At 38.4% G+C, this 24968-nt stretch overlaps 2 protein-coding genes across 4 annotated transcripts in view; one reads left to right on the plus strand and one right to left on the minus strand.

Moving 5' to 3' along the window:
* The window catches only part of LOC117325278 (neuronal calcium sensor 2-like), a 113217-nt gene that overhangs the window by 44753 nt on the left and 43496 nt on the right, over positions 1 to 24968 (minus strand). The window contains exons 1-2 of one of the 3 annotated variants that reach the window (XM_033881391.1): positions 22403 to 22597; positions 4959 to 5050 (exon numbers count right to left, since the gene is read on the minus strand). The gene's annotated coding sequence lies outside the window, so the exon portion shown is untranslated. Of the gene's footprint in view, positions 1 to 4958; positions 5051 to 22018; positions 22038 to 22402; positions 22598 to 24968 lie in introns of those variants that run through there. The other 2 variants (XM_033881393.1, XM_033881390.1) reach the window with 2 other exon arrangements.
* Positions 9970 to 12309, plus strand: LOC117324888 (extensin-like). The gene is made up of 3 exons (XM_033880716.1): positions 9970 to 10048; positions 10923 to 11468; positions 11567 to 12309. Exons 1-3 carry the CDS (start codon positions 9970 to 9972, stop codon positions 12307 to 12309), a joined length of 1368 nt encoding a protein of 455 aa, XP_033736607.1.

Raw genomic sequence — 24968 nt, forward strand, 5'->3', positions numbered from 1 at the left:
CCATTAGGCTTTATCCATTCTCAGTACCAATAACTAACCAGATATGGACAAGACTTCTTCACCTAGCCAGTCTGAATCACCGTTAGACTTTATCCCTGCTCAGTACCAATAACTAACCAGATATGGACAAGACTTCTTCACCTAGCCAGCCTGAATCACCGTTAGGCTTTATCCCTGCTCAGTACCAATAACTAACCAGATATGGACAAGACTTCTTCACCTAGCCAGCCTGAATCACCATTAGGCTTTATCCATTCTCAGTACCAATAACTAACCAGATATGGACAAGACTTCTTCACCTAGCCAGCCTGAATCACCATTAGACTTTACCCATTCTCAGTACCAATAACTAACCAGATATGGACAAGACTTCTTCACCTAGCCAGTCTGAATCACCGTTAGACTTTATCCCTGCTCAGTACCAATAACTAACCAGATATGGACAAGACTTCTTCACCTAGCCAGTCTGAATCACCGTTAGACTTTATCCCTGCTCAGTACCAATAACTAACCAGATATGGATAAGACTTTGCCATATGCAGCCTGAATCACCATTAGACTTTATCCCTGACCAGTACCAATAATTAAACAGTTTGAATCATACAAAATGTTCTAACCTACATTTTATCTACTGAAGCAGGAAATGTAGTCAGCATCAGAAACATGTAAACAGTAGAGCACATATAGGTGTAACTTCTTGACCCCTATGGATGGACAGATAGACAGACGGACAGATGGATGGACAAACCTATTTCTATAACCACCACCCATTTCTATACCTGCTGCCATGAACTACATAGAGCAAGGAAAATATTAGACTGGCCCCCTGTCTCTAGAATATTGAAATTATAAATAAAATTCAGCTTCATGAATTTGGTCTCTAGGATATGTCTGATCCTAAGCTTCAAACTAGGGGGAGATAATCTAGTATTAGAATTTAGCTTGACAATTCTTAAGAAAAAGAACTTAGGGTCTGGCTGGCCAGTCTAGGAAAATATCTGGCACTCCAATTTCACTAGACACCATGATGCAGCCTCCTTCAGACAAAATAAGACAAAATGGCACCGATACCTTATTCTATCTACCACCACCCAGGATCCGCAGCTCAGGATCTGTAAGTTTGGGTGATTATGGTAAAACAGTATGGCTTCTATTATACATCATTAATTCTGTAAAATAGAAGACACTGGTTTCTATTATACATCTTTAATTCAGAATAAGAATGCGTTTTCATCAATCAAGTGAATTGGAGATAAAACTATACACATGAGTGATTGCTCTCCCACGATCTTCTGTCAGATTATAGCTAGGATAGAACTGAAGAATGAAAGGCATTTGAAATCAGTCCCATAAGTATGAAGAGAAAGTATTATTGATTCAGAAGTTGATTTATCAACATATATATCAGAATGTACAACCTATTATCATTGTGTGTACCGTTAACAGTATCTGACTGTACACCCTATAACCGTTGTGTGTATCTGACTGTACACCCTATAACCGTTGTGTGTACCGTTAACAGTATCTGACTGTACACCCTAAACCGTTAACAGTATCTGACTGTACACCCTATAACCGTTGTGTGTATCTGACTGTACACCCTATAACCGTTGTGTGTACCGTTAACAGTATCTGACTGTACACCCTATAACCGTTAACAGTATCTGACTGTACACCCTAGAACCGTTGTGTGTACCATTAACAGTATCTGACTGTACACCCTATAACCATTGTGTGTATCGTTAACAGTATCTGACTGTACACCCTATAACCATTGTGTGTACCATTAACAGTATCTGACTGTACACCCTATAACCATTGTGTGTACCGTTAACAGTATCTGACTGTACACCCTATAACCGTTAACAGTATCTGACTGTACACCCTATTACTGTGTGTATCTGACTGTACACCCTATAACCATTGTGTGTACCATTAACAGTATCAGACTGTACACCCTATAACCGTTGTGTGTACCGTTAACAGTATCTGACTGTACACCCTATAACCGTTAACAGTATCTGACTGTACACCCTATAACCATTGTGTGTACCGTTAACAGTATCTGACTGTACACCCTATAACCATTGTGTGTACCGTTAACAGTATCTGACTGTACACCCTATAACCGTTATGTGTACCGTTAACAGTATCTGACTGTACACCCTATAACCGTTGTGTGCACCATTAACAGTATCTGACTGTACACCCTATAACCGTTGTGTGTATCTGAGTGTACACCCTATTACTGTGTGTATCTGACTGTACACCCTATAACCGTTGTGTGTACCATTAACAGTATCAGACTGTACACCCTATAACCGTTGTGTGTATCGTTAACAGTATCTGACTGTACACCCTATAACTGTGTGTATCTGACTGTACACCCTATAACCGTTGTGTGTACCATTAACAGTATCAGACTGTACACCCTATAACTGTGTGTATCTGACTGTACACCCTATAACCGTTGTGTGTACCATTAACAGTATCAGACTGTACACCCTATTACTGTGTGTATCTGACTGTACACCCTATCACCACTGTACACCCTATTACTGTGTGTATCTGAGTGTACACCCTATTACTGTGTGTATCTGACTGTACATCCTATTACTGTGTGTATCTGAGTGTACATCCTATAACTGTGTGTATCTGACTGTACACCCTATAACCGTTGTGTGTATCTGAGTGTACACCCTATAACTGTATGTATCTGACTGTACACCCTATTACTGTGTGTATCCGAGTGTACACCCTATTACTGTGTGTATTTGAGTGTACACCCTATAACCGTTGTGTGTACCGTTAACAGTATCTGACTGTACACCCTATAACTGTGTGTATCTCAGTGTACACCCTATCACCATTGTAAATGTGTGTATCGATCATGCAACAAGGTCTGATTATCTATACCTACATTATATAACATCACTTTGGTATGTTATACTGAAAAACATTCTACCAAGTACCAATAAGAAAAACATACAAATCTTTACCATATGATCATTTCACACCCGTACAACATGTGATCCTAGACTACAATAGAACCATGTCACTGTCTAATAGGTACCAAACACAGCCATCAATTACAGGTACATATAACGAGCCCATCTAGTGGCAGTATAAAAGGGGGTTGTTTGGGGGTACACACTTTATTAATGAAACAACAATCTTGTAGTGCTCTGATGTTCTACAAGAGATATACAAGAGCAAAAGGCATTGTAGTATATCCTTACACTCAATCAAGTGTTCTGATGTGGAAGTTATTCATAGTACCAACACGCTCCATCAACAAAGTGCTTAGTTACACTATTAGTGTGAACAAGACAAACGGACCAGACCGTGGATAATTTAAATCATCGGAATCAGTAGCCATTGTGACTTTTGCCAGCTGACAATTAGGTTTGGTGCTTGGCGAGTAGGAGTGATTAGTTCGGTCAATGGGCAGCGGTCAACGGCAGCGTATGCTAGCCTCACCTGATTATGATGTTACTGTACTTATAGGGTATGTGAGTGAATCGTCTCCACTCCTCATCTGATTACGATGTTACAGTACTATAGGGTATGAGTGAATCGTCTCCACTCCTCATCTGATTATGATGTTACAGTACTATAGGGTATGAGTGAATCGTCTCCACTCCTCATCTGATTATGATGTTACAGTACTATAGGGTATGAGTGAATCGTCTCCACTCCTCATCTGATTATGATGTTACAGTACTATAGGGTATGAGTGAATCGTCTCCACTCCTCATCTGATTATGATGTTACAGTACTATAGGGTATGAGTGAATCGTCTCCACCCCTCATCTGATTACGATGTTACAGTACTATAGGGTATGAGTGAATCGTCTCCACTCCTCATCTGATTACGATGTTACAGTACTATAGGGTATGAGTGAATCGTCTCCACTCCTCATCTGATTACGATGTTACAGTACTATAGGGTATGAGTGAATCGTCTCCACTCCTCATCTGATTATGATGTTACTGTACTATAAGGTATGAGTGAATCGTCTCCACTCCTCATCTGATTACGATGTTACAGTACTATAGGGTATGAGTGAATCGTCTCCACTCCTCATCTGATTATGATGTTACTGTACTATAGGGTATGAGTGAATCGTCTCCACTCCTCATCTGATTATGATGTTACTGTACTATAGGGTATGTGAGTGAATCGTCTCCACTCCTCATCTGATTATGATGTTACTGTACTATAGGGTATGAGTGAATCGTCTCCACTCCTCATCTGATTATGATGAATCGTCTCCACTCCTCATCTGATTATGATGTTACAGTACTATAGGGTATGAGTGAATCGTCTCCACTCCTCATCTGATTATGATGAATCGTCTCCACTCCTCATCTGATTACGATGTTACAGTACTATAGGGTATGAGTGAATCGTCTCCACTCCTCATCTGATTACGATGTTACAGTACTATAGGGTATGAGTGAATCGTCTCCACTCCTCATCTGATTACGATGTTACAGTACTATAGGGTATGAGTGAATCGTCTCCACTCCTCATCTGATTACGATGTTACAGTACTATAGGGTATGAGTGAATCGTCTCCACTCCTCATCTGATTATGATGTTACAGTACTATAGGGTATGAGTGAATCGTCTCCACTCTCATCTGATTACGATGTTACAGTACTATAGGGTATGAGTGAATCGTCTCCACTCCTCATCTGATTACGATGTTACTGTACTATAGGGTATGTGAGTGAATCGTCTCCACTCCTCATCTGATTATGATGTTACAGTACTATAGGGTATGAGTGAATCGTCTCCACTCCTCATCTGATTACGATGTTACAGTACTATAGGGTATGAGTGAATCGTCTCCACTCCTCATCTGATTATGATGTTACAGTACTATAGGGTATGAGTGAATGTCTCCACTCCTCATCTGATTAGACAACATGTAAACATCTTATGTCCTTACCTTCTGTCCTCAGCCAACAATGCCACTTATAATCACACTTGGTCCCAATCAAACTGTCACTTCAGTGGCATCAATGGATCACCATACACAATCTATAAAACAGAGACGGTGACATTATAGCAAAACATACAGGGAGCATTACAACACCATACAGGACATAACATACGGGGGGATTACAATATCATACAGGACAAAACATACGGGGGGATTACAAAACCATACAGGACATAACATACAGGGGGGATTACAACACCATACAGGACAAAACATACAGGGGGCATTACAACACCATACAGGACATAACATACGGGGGGATTACAATATCATACAGGACAAAACATACAGGGGGATTACAATACCATACAGGACATAACATACAGGTGGGATACAGGACACAACATACAGGCACATCCCCAACCCCCTCACCCTCAGGAACCCCCTTTTCCTCAAACCTCAGTAACCCCCTCCCAACAATCCATTCAATACAGGCCACCATTCAAAAATTGTCCAAGAGTACACACATGGGTTTCAGCCTGTGAGGATGTACTCTACTTTTGTACTGCTAACGTTAATGAGCTTGTTTCATGTTTGCCTTCAATCCTACAGGTGACCTTCTGCCATAAAACATACTGCTGACCCTACCCCTCCTACAGCTGCATTAACCTTACAAGTAACTAAGTGCATCATGCATACAAACTACCACAGCACACAATACACCTCAACAGAAAACACACAATCTGTACAGACAACACACGATCTGTACAGACAACACACAATCTGTACAGACACCACACAATCTCTATAGACAACACACAATCTGTACAGACAACACACCATCTGTACAGACAACACACAATCTGTACAGACACCACACAATCTCTATAGACAACACACGATCTGTACAGACAACACACCATCTGTACAGACAACACACAATCTGTACAGACACCACACAATCTCTAGACAACACACAATCTGTACAGACAACACACGATCTGTACAGACAACACACCAGACAACACACCATCTGTACAGACAACACACCATCTGTACAGACAACACACAATCTCTATAGACAACACACAATCTGTACAGACAACACACAATCTGTACAGACAACACACAATCTGTACAGACAACACACCATCTGTACAGACAACACACCATCTGTACAGACAACACACTATCTGTACAGACAACACACCATCTGTACAGACAACACACAATCTGTACAGACAACACACAATCTCTATAGACAGCACACAATCTCTATAGACAACACATCATCTGTACAGACAACACACCATCTGTACAGACAACACACAATCTGTACAGACAACACACCATCTGTACAGACAACACACAATCTGTACAGACAACACACCATCTGTACAGACAACACACCATCTGTACAGACAACACACCATCTGTACAGACAATTATCACACAATCTGTACAGACAACACACCATCTGTACAGACAACACAACATCTGTACAGACAACGAAAAAAAATGTAAGACAACACACAATCTCTATAGACAACACACAATCTGTACAGACAACACACGATCTGTACAGACAACACACAATCTGTACAGACAACACACAATCTGTAAAGACAACACACAATCTGTACAGACAACACACAATCTGTACAGACAACACACAATCTCTATAGACAGCACACAATCTCTATAGACAACACATCATCTGTACAGACAACACACCATCTGTACAGACAACACACAATCTGTACAGACAACACACAATCTGTAAAGACAACACACAATATGTACAGACAACACACCATCTGTACAGTCAACACACAATCTGTACAGACAACACACAATCTCTTTAGACAACACACAATCTGTACAGACAACACATCATCTATACAGACAACACATCATCTATACAGACAACACATTATTTGTACAGACAACACACAATACACCTCTACCCACAATACACCATCTGTAAAGACAATACATTATCTGTACAGACAACACACAATCTCTACAGACAACACACAATCTGTACAGACAATACACAATCTGTACAGACAACACATTGTCTGTACAGACAACACACAATATGTACAGACAACACACAATATGTACAGACAACACACAATACACCTCTACCCACAACACACAATCAGTACAGACAACACACAATCTGTACAGACAACACACAATCTCTACAGACAACACACAATCTGTACAGATAATACACAATCTGTTCAGACAACACATTATCTGTACAGACAACACACAATATGTACAGACAACACTCAATACACCTCTACCCACAACACACAATCTGTACAGACAACACAAAATCTGTACAGACAACACACAATCTGTACAGACAACACACAATCTGTACAGACAACACACCATCTGTACAGACAACACATCATCTATACAGACAACGCACCATCTCTATAGACAACACACAATCTCTACAGACAACACACAATCTGTACAGACAACACACAATCTGTACAGATAACACATTATCTGTACAGACAACACATTATTTGTACAGACAACACACAATACACCTCTACCCACAACACACAATCTGTACAGACAACACACAATCTGTACAGACAACACACAATATGTACAGACAACACACAATATGTACAGACAACACACAATACACCTCTACCCACAACACACCATCTGTACAGACAACACACAATCTGTACAGACAACACACAATCTGTACAGACAACACACAATATCTATAGACAACACACAATCTGTACAGACAATACATCATCTATACAGACAACACAACATCTGTACAGATAACACACGATATGTACAGACAATGCACCATCTGTACAGACAACACACAATCTGTACAGACAATACATCATCTATACAGACAACACACGATCTGTACAGACAACACACGATCTGGACAGACAACGCACCATCTGTACAGACAACACACCATCTGTACAGACAACACATCATCTATACAGACAACACATCATCTGTACAGACAACACATCATCTGTACAGACAACACACAATCTGTACAGACAACACAAAATATGTACAGACAACACATTATCTGTACAGACAACACACAATATGTACAGACAAAACATCATCTGTAGACAACACACTATCTGTACAGACAACACACAATCTGTACAGACAACACACAATCTGTACAGACAACACACAATATGTACAGACAACACACAATATGTACAGACAAAACATCATCTGTAGACATCACACAATCTGTACAGACAGCACATCATCTCTACAGGCAGACTACCTCTCCTCTATAGACAATATATCATCTCTGAACTATACAGATCATATGCACATTCCTTGCCTGTAATGTTATACATACATACATACAAAATCAACATCAGACCACGACCTCATTTTAATGTATAATAACACATTCTGATACAGAATTAGCAAGAAGGCCATGAACCTGAATCAATGTGACATACTGTTTTATTTAGAATAATAACCCTGTAAAACCCTGTATTGTCTTTAACCCTATATTGTGTTTAACCCTGTAAAACCCTGTATTGTCTACAACCCTATATTGTGTATAACCCTGTAAAACCCTATATTTTTGTATAACCCTGTAAAACCCTATATTTGTGTTTAACCCTATAAAACCCTGTATTGTCTATAACCCTATATTGTGTATAACCCTGTAAAACCCTATATTTGTGTATAACCCTGTAAAACCCTATATTTGTGTTTAACCCTATAAAACCCTATATTGTGTATAACCCTATAAAACCCTATATTGTATACAACCCTATAAAACCCTATATTGTGTATAACCCTATAAAACCCTGTTTTGTGTACAACCCTATAAAACCTGGTATTGTGTATAACCCTGTATAACCTTGTTTTGTGTATAATTTAAGATTTAAGGCCCCGTACAAAGACTCACTGACCAGTTTGTAGAGATCCTGAGAGACAACTGTTTCTAGGACAATGAAGACAAATGGTGCCTTTCCCGGCTGTGATATCCACTGATTTGGAGCACAACCGTTCACCAGTGAAACACCTAATTTGTGACATTTTACCAATGGATTCTCTTTCCCTACACACAAAACACAGGGTTTCTGGTGCATGTAATCATATAGAGACATGTATTGTTTGGGAATATTTGACACTGAATACCTTCTTCACTGGACACCAGTCGTGGACACCAGTGAAAAGGCAAATTAAGTTACATTTTCCATAGCTCTGTTCCTGTTACAAGTGATCTTTGATGTGTTCCTGAGATATTGAGACAGAAGTTGATATAAATTCCAAATACCATGGATAATTAAAATTAATGGGGTTTCTCCCTTCAAACTTCATATAGGTCCTTAAAAACAGAACGATTGATTTGATTCCAGTAGTCTATAGTGTGTAACATATAATTCCAATCAAGAATATCTGACTAGTGGGATTGGCCTTTAGGTGTCTAGCGAGTGTAAAAACTACAAGCTTTTTATGGTCTCTTGAGGTTATTAATCACTTCACCACTGTGAAATTAGACATGTTTATAATATTTGTGGATTCACATCTATTATACACAATATGTTGATACAATTCTACAAAGATGGATATGTAAGGAAAGCATGGATAAGTTCTTTGAAATAAACTTGTAAACTTCCTTGGTAGATATATTGTTTTTGAAAATTCTTTTACTGTGTAAAATTAATAGACTTTTTATAGATTTATATCAATTTTCCCTGGCCCTATTTCATCCTTTAGGGTCTACATCAGTTGCATAAATTCCTATTCTCGGGGAGTAGTCAATAATATTATAAACCATAGTGTTCCTGATTTCTGATCATGAGCTCGTCAGCCCAGCCCTGGAATAATCTAAAGGTAGGTTACACCATTTACTTATTGAGTTTCCCTTGGCCGATATATTTCTCCTCTGGTCTCAGAAATCAATTCCTATGTATAATCTACATTTTTATGGTTTCATCGTCTAGGCCACATGTAAGAGGTTAGTAAGATGGAGGTGCTACACCAGACCCCTGTGTTTCCCCATGTGACGCCTAGAAAGGCCAGTAATTGGGTGCACACATTCAGTGGTAAATACTCCTATTAAACAGCATATCTCTAATGCACACACAAAAATAAACACAGACAAAATCTTTGGCAACACCTGCCCCAAACCTGACAATGATTCATAAACAAATATAAACAACATGTGGTTTAGTACAGACAATCCTTCTATACATCAAAACTACACTTCTCAGCTCCTTGTTTGTGTAAAGGCAGAAAAGACATATGTTTAAAGAAATAAATACAATACTGACGCAAACTTATTCTTTTTTGACATCTGAATCATCGAGATTTTAGGTGTAATGTCCAAATTATCTTTTCTTCAGCAGGTTCTCCTGCTGTATTGAGTATTAGGCCTCAGTAACCGGAACAGACATGTTTTTTTCTGTCTCCTATCTGTATACCTTATCCATACAAATCAGTTGCCATTGAAATCAGTTCACTTTTACATAGACGAGTTGCTATGATAAGTCATCATGATGACGATCAACGGCATGATAACAATTTGGCAATGAGCCTTTTTAAATGTCAAAACTGACAGAACATTATTGAATCGAGGCCTTTCATGACCATCTGCTTTAACACCTGAGCCATACAACAAATTTACTAATCTAATCGTTTGTCCCGAGTAAATAATTGTCCTCCTTCTAGATTCTGATTATCCTTACTGTAGCCACTCAATGATATGGTTCCCCAACTTGACTTCTCAACCTCGGCTCTCAAACTGAGAATCCTCAGAACCTGGTTCCCCAACCCAGACTCCTCAACCCTCTGGCTCCCCAACCTCAGCTCTCAAACCCAGACTTCCCAAACCTCAGCTCTCAAACCCAGACTTCCCAAACCTGGCTCTCAAACCCAGACTTCCCAAACCTGGCTCTCAAACCTAGCTCTTAAACCCAGACTTCCCAAACCTGGCTCTCAAACCTCAGCTCTTAAACCCAGACTTCCCAAACCTGGCTCCCCAACCTCAGCTCTCAAACCCAGACTTCCCAAACCTGGCTCCCCAGCCTCAGCTCTTAAACCCAGACTTCCCAAACCTGGCTCTCAAACCCAGACTTCCCAAACCTGGCTCCCCAACCTCAGCTCTCAAACCCAGACTTCCCAAACCTGGCTCCCCAACCTCAGCTCTTAAACCCAGACTTCCCAAACCTGGCTCCCCAACCTCAGCTCTTAAACCCAGACTTCCCAAACCTGGCACTCAAACCTCAGCTCTCAAACCCAGACTCCCCAAACCTGGCTCCCCAACCTCAGCTCTCAAACCCAGACTCCCCAAACCTGGCTCTCAAACCTCAGCTCTTAAACCCAGACTTCCCAAACCTGGCTCTCAAACCTCAGCTCTTAAACCCAGACTCCCCAAACCTGGCTCCCCAACCTCAGCTCTTAAACCCAGACTTCCCAAACCTGGCTCCCCAACCTCAGCTCTTAAACCCAGACTTCCCAAACCTGGCACTCAAACCTCAGCTCTCAAACCCAGACTCCCCAAACCTGGCTCCCCAACCTCAGCTCTTAAACCCAGACTCCCCAAACCTGGCTCTCAAACCCAGACTCCCCAAACCTGGCTCTCAAACCTCAGCTCTCAAACCCAGACTCCCCAAACCTGGCTCTCAAACCTCAGCTCTCAAACCCAGACTTCCCAAACCTGGCTCTCAAACCCAGACTTCCCAAACCTGGCTCTCAAACCCAGACTCCCCAAACCTGGCTCTCAAACCCAGACTCCCCAAACCTGGCTCTCAAACCTCAGCTCTTAAACCCAGACTCCCCAAACCTGGCTCTCAAACCCAGACTCCCCAAACCTGGCTCTCAAACCTGGCTCTCAAACCCAGACTTCCCAAACCTGGCTCTCAAACCTCAGCTCTCAAACCCAGACTCCCCAAACCTGGCTCTCAAACCTCAGCACTCAAACCCAGACTTCCCAAACCTGGCTCTCAAACCCAGACTCCCCAAACCTGGCTCTCAAACCCAGACTCCCCAAACCTGGCTCTCAAACCTGGCTCTCAAACCCAGACTTCCCAAACCTGGCTCTCAAACCTCAGCTCTTAAACCCAGACTCCCCAAACCTGGCTCTCAAACCTGGCTCTTAAACCCAGACTCCCCAAACCTGGCTCTCAAACCCAGACTCCCCAAACCTGGCTCTCAAACCTGGCTCTTAAACCCAGACTCCCCAAACCTGGCTCTCAAACCCAGACTCCCCAAACCTGGCTCTCAAACCTCAGCTCTTAAACCCAGACTCCCCAACCCTGATATGAATAATGGAAGTATATTTACACCGTCAAAAAGAATATGTTGACATAATTTTACAATTGATTTTACATATTTCATATTTAGTGAAATTGGTATTATCATTTTATTTGTATTCAATAAAGCATCTTATTTTCATATCTAGTGAGATTTTTTTTATTATTGTTTTATTTGTAATCATTAGCGGACTCCATTGATTATCTCCCATAGTAGTGGTTCCATTGTAAAAGACAAAGTGACAATTACCACGGATGACTATTGACAATGACATCGTAATCTAATAACTCCTTAGCTTGTCACATGTTCCACAATTTACGCAGATAATTTAGCATGCCCTCATTACAAATATCAATTTTCTTACAGAAAATAGTCTCTTAGTAATACACAGGTTAGACTGTCTAAATCAACTGTTACACAAATGCATCTTACCTCCAGGGTTTTGCTATGTAAAATGAATTTTTATTTTTTTTTAACCTCTGTTGGTTTATACCATTGCTGTACTGTTGTATAAGCTAATTTTATAAAGATCCAATAATGTTGTATTACAAATACATCTGTGTATATTTTTGTTCTCCATTCCTTTCTGTACTACAGAATAACCCAATTCATCATTTCATGTACTTTTCGGTTTTTTCCCCCCAAGCTCAATTTGTATTGTAGGAGCTGCTGTGGAATTAAAGTACATCCAGCCAGAGTTTACCTCTCCAAGGATGTCCCTGTGAAACCTAGATTTCTAAAACAAAGTACAGCAGCATAGATACCAGCTGACGCATGTTGCTCGTGTCAGCAGGCTAATCACTCAAAGAGGAGCTCTGGCAGTTTTCATTATTTCAAAAAAAGTTCAAACATTTCTATAAATATTGTCGGTCAAAGTTAATTATTAATTACCTTAATTAAGCTACATGCACCCTAACTCAGTCTCAACTGTCAACTCAAACTCTCACTATTCAAAACATGTCTCTCAACTGTCACCTGAAAAATCACTTGACCCCTGTCAAATGCTTCTCACCTGACAAACCAATCTTACCTGACAAATCTCACCTGGCCAAAAATTCTCACCTGTCAGTTCTTTCTTTGATTAATATAAAGGCAGGAAAAATGAAAGTTAAAGTATATCCTGACTACAGGTTGAGGCAAGGTAAATTTAAGAACCCTTGTATTTGAAAGTAGACATGTTTGAGGCAAGGTAAATTTAAGAACCCTTGTATTTGGAAGTAGACATGTTTGAGGCAAGGTAAATTTAACAACCCTTGCATTTGAAAGTAGATGTGTTTGATGCAAGGTAAATTTAACAACCCTTGTATTTGAAAGTAGATGTGTCTTACACCAAACCTAAAGCGGTTGCTGGTTAGATTAGAGATCTGCACACGATTCTGATGTGTATCGAAATGCATTGTTATCATACTGCTTGTATATGGCTGCATTAAAGCAAGACATTCTTGTCAATCATACTCAATAATAGGATCGGTGAAAACACATCTTATATATGTATAACGGCAAAAGGAACAGAATGTAGGTTAACCTTGACAGTGATAAGATACAGTGGCTGTTGTCTCTGTTTTCCTCTTTAAAAGTTCACTTTTTTTCTCCCTAATTAGTTACAATTGTAGGCAAGGGTGCATGTGATGCCTCAGGTTAACTTTTGGTGATTTTTTCTGTTCATTCAGGTATGTGGTTTAAACTAAATAACAGAACAAGGTAGATTGTCAGTTATCAGGCGTTTCATTAGGACTAGAGTGGCTCCATCTGATATCACAGTGGGAGGCTTGATGATCGGCAATGTGCTTCCTCATACAGACTCTACCGTTGTGGCCCATACATTTCTTTTTTATCTTTCTATTACATTTTTTATCAATAACATAAACAATCATATAACATAAAAACTTACACATATTAAAAAACAACTTATCAGGAGCACTAAGGTATCAGAACATTACATGGGTACACAGTTCCACACCAGGAAATAGAATAAATATCATTATCCCAGCTATACAGGATATCCCAAACAGATCATTATCCAAGGTATACAGGAGATCCCAAACAGATCTTTATCCCAGGTATACAGGAGATCCCAAACAAATCTTTATCCCAGCTATACAGGAGATCCCACATGGATCTTTATCCAGCTATACAGGAGATCCTAAACAGATCTTTATCCAGCTATACAGGAGATCCCACACAGATCTTTATCCCAGGTATACAGGAGATCTCAAACAAATCTTTATCCAGCTATACAGGAGATCCCACACGGATCTTTATCCCAGGTATACAGGAGATCCCAAACAAATCTTTATCCCAGCTATACAGGAGATCCCACATGGATCTTTATCCAGCTATACAGGAGATTCCACACGGATCTTTATCCCAGGTATACAGGAGATCCCAAACGGATCTTTATCCCAGCTATACAGGAGATCCAAAACGGATCTTTATCCCAGCTATACAGGAGATCCCAAACAGATCTTTATCCCAGCTATACAGGAGATCCCAAACAGATCTTTATCCCAGCTGCACAGGAGATCGCAAACAGATCTTTATCCCAGCTATACAGGAGATCGCAAACAGATCTTTATCCCAGCTATACAGGAGATCCCACATGGATCTTTATCCCAGCTATACAGGAGATCCCACATGGATCTTTATCCGAGCTATACAGGAGATCCCACACAGATCTTTATTATGTATGTCTGATTACGCTGATGTATCTCATCACACACTTCATTTTCCTGGGTCAACCCGACATTGGATATATCATCATGACCTTCACTAATGGTGATAAATGCTGGAATCACCAAATCTATCATAACTCTTGATCAAAAATAAAAAATTCCAAATCAATATTTTATTGTAGACCATAACTGTGCTGTCTGGAAACCGAATTTCTGTACCAGTGACCTTGACTTTAGACCTACAAACATAACTTTTGACCTTCAGACCTGAGAAGAAATCTCAGTTTAGCAAGAACTTTTAGTGAGAAAGCTCTGAACATATGGAATAATACCATGCAATACACTGTTATACATTGGCAGTGAAATCCAGTTAGTGCTTATTTGTAACTCCTTTTACCATCTCAAGAAAAGACTGATAAAAAGAAGATGTAATCATTTGTTCTATTTTTGTTGTAGGATTTGTTTCATTAGCTTAAAATCTGCAGACAATCTCAAATATTTCTTGGTTTCTTTACCCTTACCGAACTTAGTGCAGTAAAACGAACACAAATAACTCTAAATATTAGAAAATTTGTACGGTTGCCTGTGAAACCACACTATTCACATTACCAGGTCTGTTAAGAACAGTAATAAAGGAACTTCAAATAGTTTGGTGTGGGAATTGTTCCTATCAGATTGCTGCCATTAACTTCACCCACACAAAATATTTATATAAAAGTGAAGTTGAAGATTTTATACAATCAAATGTATTATCAGAAAGAAACAAAAGCCCACCCAACCCCCCATTTTTTTTTTAGAAGTATATATAAATTCTTTATCTTACCAAGTACAGTTCAATAGTAATTTTATACAAATTTATTTTCTAATAGGCAAATTAAACCCAAAAGTGATCCCTAATAGGCAAGTTAACCCCAAAGTATTCCCTAATAGGCCAATTCATCCAAAGGTCTTCTCTAATAGGCAAATTAATCCAAATATATATTCTCTTATAGGCAACTTCACACAAAGCTCTAATAGACAAATTAACTTATAAGGAACCCCCAAATATGTAGTTCACCCAAAGGGTAAGACCAACCACCAGGAAAATGATAGGAAAATGGCTGTATCTTCAATTATGTTCAATGACTATCTGTGAAGAACATGGAAATGGCGAGGGTTTTTATTGATTTGTTGTAATGTTATACCGTATAGCGGGAAATTTTAGCGGTCATAAAATTTGGCGATTTGGTGATGAAAAGTGAAAGTTAAATTTTGGCGGGTAAAAATTTAGCGATTTTCCTTAAATCTAGGGTTTTAATTTGGCGTTGAGCATAAATATTACCTACCGGTAAATACTGTATATATAATTATGCTATGTCCATACATCCTATCCATGTTGATTAAGTGTGTTGTGTATTATCAATCCTCTGTCTCGAAACCGGAAACTATTACCCAAAAATTTCAGACGAACACATACATGGAGAATTTAATCAACCATATGATATCGACGTGGTCATCTATTGTATGATGTGTTTACATTGTACTTACAGGTAATTATATATAAGTTAAACAATGAGCCTATACAGGTAAAGTGTTAACACCAGTCCATTTGATGTTATGGGTAGATGGCTTTGTTTTCACAAAAATTAATTATGATGCGATATATGTCATACTTGCATAGCTATATATGTATTGTGAGGAGTTGTTCATTAGCTATTCATACCTATTCGGCATTTTGGCCGACAGGTGCCAGGCAACAACCAACGTTACGCACCAGTCGTTACTCTCGGGAGTTATCAAAGGCGGTCGGAACGGAAATATTGGAAAAATTGAAATTTTCACGTCTTTTTAATTGGCGGTGTTAAAATTTGACGGGTTAAATTTTGGCGATCTATATACGGACCCGCCAAATTGCCAAATTAAAGCCCCGCTAAAATTTCCCGCTATACGGTATGTTTCTTGTTTAATTTTCCCCTGAATAAACATGATTATTACAATGATAACAATAATATAGGTGAAATAACCCTGTACACTTCAATTGATATGTATATCAACAGTGTTACATACACTTCCATTAATATGTATATCAACAGTGTTACATACACTTAAATTGATATGTATATCTGTAGTGTATATACACTTCCATTGATATGTATATCTGTAGTGTTACATACACTTCCATTAATATGTATATCTGTAGTATAACATACACTTCCATTAATATGTATATCTGTAGTGTTACATACACTTCCATTAATATGTATATCTGTAGTGTTACATACACTTCCATTAATATGTATATCTGTAGTGTATATACACTTCCATTAATATGTATATCTGTAGTGTTACATACACTTCCATTAATATGTATATCTGTAGTGTATGTACACTTCCATTAATATGTATATCTACAGTGTTACATACACTTCCATTAATATGTATATCTGTAGTGTATGTACACTTCCATTAATATGTACATCTGTAGTGTTACATACACTTCCATTAATATGTATATCTGTAGTGTATATACACTTCCATTAATATGTATATCGGTAGTGTTACATACACTTCCATTAATATGTATATCGGTAGTATAACATACACTTCCATTAATATGTATATCTGTAGTGTTACATACACTTCCATTAATATGTATATCTGTAGTGTTACGTACACTTCCATTGATATGTATATCTGTATATATATAGTGTTACATACACTTCCATTAATATGTATATCTACAGTGTTACATACACTTCCATTGATATGTATATCTGTAGTGTTACATACACTTCCATTAATATGTATATCTGTAGTGTTACATACACTTCCATTGATATGTATATCTACAGTGTTACGTACACCTCCATTAATATGTATATCTGTAGTGTTACATACACCTCCATTAATATGTATATATGTAGTGTTACATACACTTCCATTAATATGTATATCTGTAGTGTTACATACACTTCCATTGATATGTATATCTGTAGTGTTACATACACTTCCATTAATATGTATATCTGTAGTGTTACATACACCTCCATTAATATGTATATCTGTAGTGTTACATACACTTCCATTAATATGTATATCTGTAGTGTTACATACACTTCCATTGATATGTATATCTGTAGTAATACATACACTTCCATTAATATGTATATCTGTAGTATAACATACACTTCCATTAATATGTATATCTGTAGTGTTACATACACTTCCATTAATATGTATATCTGTAGTGTTACATACACTTCCATTAATATGTATATCTGTAGTGTATATACACTTCCATTAATATGTATATCTGTAGTGTTACATACACTTCCATTAATATGTATATCTACAGTGTTACATACACTTCCATTGATATGTATATCTGTAGTGTTACATACACTTCCATTAATATGTATATCTGTAGTGTTACATACACTTCCATTAATATGTATATCTGTAGTGTTACATACACTTCCATTGATATGTATATCTGTAGTGTTACATACACTTCCATTGATATGTATATCTGTAGTGTTACATACACTTCCATTGATATGTATATCTGTAGTGTTACATACACTTCCATTAATATGTATATCTGTAGTGTATATACACTTCCATTAATATGTATATCTGTAGTGTTACATACACTTCCATTGATATGTATATCTGTAGTTTTACATACACTTCCATTAATATGTATATCTGTAGTGTATATACACTTCCATTGATATGTATATCTGTAGTGTTACATACACTTCCATTAATATGTATATCTGTAGTGTTACATACACTTCCATTGATATATATATCTGTAGTGTTACATACACTTCCATTAATATGTATATCTGTAGTGTTACATACACTTCCATTAATATGTATATCTGTAATGTTACATACACTTCCATTAATATGTATATCTGTAGTGTTACATACACTTCCATTGATATGTATATCTGTAGTGTTACATACACTTCCATTAATATGTATATCTGTAGTGTTACATACACTTCCATTAATATGTATATCGGTAGTGTTACATACACTTCCATTAATATGTATATCTGTATTGTTACATACCATTAATATGTATATCTGTAGTGTTACATACCATTAATATGTATAGGCCACTGAATGCTTTATTGCAATCCCTTTTAAACATAAAAATTCTTCCGAAGTATCTTTAACATTTTATAGTGATTTTGTGCATATGAGCAGATAGTAAATTAAGTACCAGTACTGTTTTAATTGCTTGTTCCATTACAAAACCCTGAGGAGGATTTTGGTGTCAGAAGTAGTTTAGATTTTAAAACCATCTCCTAAAACAGAATTATAAATATTTCACCCATCATTAGTGGCAAACTGCAACATTTCACAGTTGAAAAAATCAATAATGAAAAGAAAGTTAACAGTAAACAATCTGTCCCGTGGAGTAATAAAATGGTAGTAATCATTATCTCTCATAAATACGGGCAGGATGTGTAAATCTCTCAGGATTCTACAGACCTTCGTCAAAATCTATGTTAATCTCTCAGGATACTGCAGACCATCATTAAAATCTATGTATAATCTCTCAAGCTGCGATCTGCAGACCATCATTAAAATCTATGTAAATCTCTCAGGATTCTACAGAACTTCGTCAAAATCTGTGTTTTTTTGTGTTAATCTCTCAGGATTATACAGACCTTCGTCAAAATCTGTGTAAATCTCTCAGGATTCTACAGACCTTCGTCAAATCTATGTAAATCTCTCAGGATTCTGCAGACCATCATTAAAATCTTTATAATCATTAAGGATATACTGCAGACCATCATTAAAATCTATGTATAATCTCTCAGGCATCGATCTGCAGACCATCGTTAAAATCTATGTAAACATCTCAGTTATATTTGAGGAGAGGATGTTTCTCCCTACCTTCTGATCCCTTTCCACCTCTTATCACTTCTCCTTCTCCTCTTTGCTCCCCAACCCCTCCCCTCTACCTTTCCCAACTGTCCCCATTTCTGCTAGCTCCCCCAGCTTCCTCCACCTCTCCCCATCATCTACTCCCCTACCGCTTTCTGCTTTCCTCTCTCCTTCCCCAGGCTACTCCCCCCCCCCCCCTCCCCCTCCACCGCTTTTCCTTTCTCATTCCCCAGGCTATCCCTGTCCCCCCCCCCCCCCCCCCCCCCCACCGCTTTCCTTTCTCATTCCCCAGGCTATCCCTGTGTCCCCCATCCATCTATTACCCCCCTCTACCTCCAACCCCCCCCAATAAAAAAAAACCAAAAAACTTCTGGCCACCTTGACCCATATAGCTGCAGTAATATGGTATTGGTGACATGATTGATATTATTAACAGTTGTATTATTTTGTACAATTTGTTATTGACAGCATTAAGTCCACTGTATTTAAATTTCCCCCTTTCTTTAGTTGTATGAAAAAAAATAAACATTTGCCAAGCATGAGTCTTTGATCTTGAGTTTTTATGTACTACTGAGGTTTCAGACAGGACAAACCTAGCCTGGGGTTACCCAGTAGTGTTACCTGGTACAAAGTCATCACCAGGACCGACAAATGCCTCAAGTATTTCTGGTGTAAATCTACAACTCACAAGTATCACTAAAATATACAGCAGTTAATTATTTTTAAAAAGAATGCTTTCAAATGTTAAATGCTGAAGGCATACAGGTATGCTAAGACAGGATGTGCACTTCTCCATTATAATCACCAATGTGGCAATCACAGCTACAGAAAGGAATTTATAAATCACAGGAAATCATGGGAGTTTCATGCAGACATGAAACTTACTGCAGACTTAGAAAAATTGATGGTGAACTTGTTAAATAAGCACATTTTGTGTGTAATACATACAGCTCAACCAATATTTAGAGAAATTGATGGTGATCTTATTAAAATATCCACATTGTGTGTATAAAATGTACAATAAGCATATTTTGTGTGTAATATGTACAGCTCAACTGCAACAGACATTCAAAGAAATTGACTGTGAACTTGCTAAGTAAGCACATTTTGCGTGTAATATGTACAATAAGCACATTTTGTGTGTAATATGTACAATAAGGACATATTGTGTGTAATACAGCCCAACTAAGATTTAAAGAGATTTATGGTGAACTTGCTAAATGTCAGTTACATGGTCTAAGCCACAACCAAATGTCCAGTCATGAAAGTATATCAACCACCAAACTCTATAAATCTAGAAGTACAGGTGAGAATATGACTGCTACACGGCTACGGTGATGTAGGTTGATTGAACAAGAATAGACACATGTCTCGGGGCACTGACAAAAACAGCCCACCATAATAGAAAAATCTTCTGCCCAGTGACAGTTCGATATTTCCAGCTACGTGAAGATAGTTATGCATAGTAATAGTAGAATGACTGATATTGATGTTTTCCTCCTCGCCCTTACGGCCCCTTCCTCACTTAACCACAGGTAACGCTGATTAAACGCCCACAGTCCCTTATTACTATGTAAATAGTCCTAATATTAGGTAATGTACATTTCAGCCTCTGTAACAATTCTTATCATCTATTACTGGACTTGATCAACAGAATGACATTAGAATGTTTTCCTCACCTGAAACATGCATTGGAAATCATTTTCCATTTCATTTTATGACCATGACACTGATGAGATTTTGTTTTTAAGACACAAGCGTTGATCACCATCAGATAGATATATGTACACCATTATAATCAAATCTACAAGCTTTTCCTTTGTCATGATCAACACTTACCATTTATACAGATTTTTGAGTATGACAAAAAGAATTAATCATATTTGGAAATCACAACGAATCAGCGTCAGTTTTCTTATTAAAAGTGACATCATCAATTACACTTTTAATTATAGGTGATGTTGTCAATTGCATTCTTACAATCATATGTGATGTCATAATTGAATTTTAAAGTACAAATGACATCATTATCCTTCTAAGTACAGGTGACACTGATTATAGTTCTTAATCTTAGTTTGTATTCATGCAATTAAAATTTATAGAATTTCAAAGACATGCTTTTTAGTTTAAATCAAAGACAAGACTTAACAAGCTTCTTGTCTTTAGAAAATCATTTTGCCAATTCTTCATAAGTGATCCAACCTGTGTTGTGATGTGTTGAGATGTACTGCATCATCATCATCATCATCCTATACTGTGTATACACTTATATCACACACACAGTCTGTGCTATTTCTGGTCATAAATCATGCTTCGCATATCTAAATATATTTCTTTCAAATATAATACATTTTTGTATTCTTACATTGCATACTAAATTTTTGTGGTTGCCATCTGCAAACTTGTGCAGGAAATGTGAACTAAATCCGAGCTATGCATCATTCAAGTCTGACAAACGTTATTCTTAATAAAATTGATTTCTATTTCATGGACAGATTTACATAATATGAATGGAGGAAACCTTTAAATTCAAGTTTCTTCTCAAAAAGGTTCCACCTGAGTGTCAGTGTATGTAGTGGGCCTTACCTTGTCAGATCTGTCCAATATATCACACCTGAATGATTCTCCTCGTTAGTGTAAGGTCCACAAGTTGTAAAATAAAGCCTCTCCCTGATATTATTATCTCAATGATAGCTAATCCCCATCAGTGAGAAAATGGATCTGTTAAGTATTGGCCCTCTTGATGCTTGCTACTGCTAACATACTTCTCTGACAGATGCAAGCCTTTCGTACAGGATGTTGTTTAAGGAAGCTTCAGCGAATGGTTGAGTCAATTTTTAGCTGTAGAATAAGGCAGCACATGTCTAGTACTACTTGAGCGAGGTTCTCTCAGCCTCTGTAGCAGCTTGGTGGTCCTAATGCCATGTACACATACTGACTTCAACTTTTTATATCCAATTTGTTTAACTCAGCACCTATTTCATGCAACAACATTTTTGATATCAAGAAAGTCTAACATTTGTCAACACACTAAGTGAAATACCTATGCTATCTATGTTCTCAAGGTTTGGTGATATAAACCAACATTACAGTTTTACATAAATGGTTAATTATACCACTAGTAAAACCATGAGTTAACATTAATGGTTAATTATACCACTAGTAAAACCATGAGTTAAAACCATGAGTTAACATTTAAGATTAATTATAACAATTGTAAAACTGTGAGTTTACATTAATGGTTAATTATATACCACTAGTAAAACCATGAGTTAAAACCATGAGTTAACATTTAAGATTAATTATAACAATAGTAAAACTGTGAGTTTACATTAATGGTTAATTATACCACTAATAAAACATACCTATAATTAACTACCCTTTCATGACTACTATATTATACATTTATGTTATTATATATCTGTCATAAAACCTTTCTTGCCCACAAGAGGGGTACTGCAACTTGATGTCAACCTTAAACAAGAGATCCCAGAGGAATCTTCAGGTGGTCACCATCGAATGACCTTTATTGCATCTCTGTAAAACTGATCTTTTCTTTACTTTTCTATTCTTCCTCTTAATCATTTGAAAATAAGAAGAACCTGCATAATAAATTTGAGAAATATAATAGCAACAACAAACTTCAACTGTCAAAATTCAAAATGGCCACCTGTTTGCAACCTTGTTTTCCGATCTGTCTCAAAATGGAACAGGCACATCTAGGGACCAAGGAGGGCCTACACTTGAAATTAGAGAGAGATCCATTAAGAGCTTTCTCAGATAGACGATGGCCATGGACCACAGAGAGACAATTTTAATAGCTCACCATCTGACGATGGTAGACTAACAATGTCAGTCTTACATTCAATATGGAAGCTAACAGAAAACACAGGAATAAGGAATAGCCATAAGAATACAGCACACTTGTACCATCCTCATCTAGACTAAGTGACAATTGCTTCTCCAATATCTTAATGAGTTTCACAAGAGCCCCTGATTACACACAGTGATGAGTAATTATAACATATAGAACAGACACCTCCACCACATCCCCTCTTACACACGCCAACCTGTAATTATAACATTTAAACAAACACCTCAACAATGGAACTGGATCCTATAGCCTGGATAAATGTCAGGGAAGGTACAATATGGAGGCCAGAAACTCTACAAGTGTAAAGGCTGCTGAGGAAATCTAGGAGTCCATAGGGTATACTGGGGAACTCCAGGAGTCCATAGTGTGTACTGGGGTACACCGGGAGTCCATAGGGTATACTGGGACACATCGGGAGTCAATAGGGTATACTGGGGAACTCCAGGAGTCCATAGTGTGTACTGGGGTACACAAGAAGTCCATAGGGTATACTGGAGGATTCCAGGAGTCCATAGGGTGTACTGGGGTACACAAGGAGTCCATAGGGTGTACTGGGGTACACCAGGAGTCCAAAGCGTGTACTGGGGTACACCAGGAGTCCAAAGGGTGTACTGCGGTACACCAGGAGTCCAAAGGGTTACTGGGGTACACCAGGAGTCCATAGGGTGTACTGGGGAACACCAGGAGTCAATAGGGTGTACTGGGGTACAACGGGAGTCCAAAGGGTGTACTGGGGTACACCAGGAGTCCAAAGGGTGTACTGGGGTACACCAGGAGTCCAAAGGGTGTACTGCGGTACACCAGGAGTCCAAAGGGTGTACTGGGGTACAACAGGAGTCCAAAGGGTGTACTGGGGTACACCAGGAGTCCAAAGGGTGTACTGGGGTACACCAGGAGTCCAAAGGGTGTACTGGGGTACAACAGGAGTCCATAGGGTGTACTGGGGTACACAAGGAGTCCATAGGGTGTACTGGGGTACACAAGGAGTCCATAGGGTGTACTGGGGAACACCAGGAGTCAATAGGGTGTACTGGGGTACACCAGGAGTCCAAAGGGTGTACTGGGGTACACCAGGAGTCCAAAGGGTGTACTGCGGTACACCAGGAGTCCAAAGGGTGTACTGGGGTACAACAGGAGTCCAAAGGGTGTACTGGGGTACACCAGGAGTCCAAAGGGTGTACTGGGGTACACAAGGAGTCCATAGGGTGTACTGGGGTACAACAGGAGTCCAAAGGGTGTACTGGGGTACACCAGGAGTCCATAGGGTGTACTGGGGAA

The sequence above is a fragment of the Pecten maximus genome, chromosome 4 (assembly GCF_902652985.1).
Source record: "Pecten maximus chromosome 4, xPecMax1.1, whole genome shotgun sequence".
Taxonomy (NCBI): domain Eukaryota; kingdom Metazoa; phylum Mollusca; class Bivalvia; order Pectinida; family Pectinidae; genus Pecten; species Pecten maximus.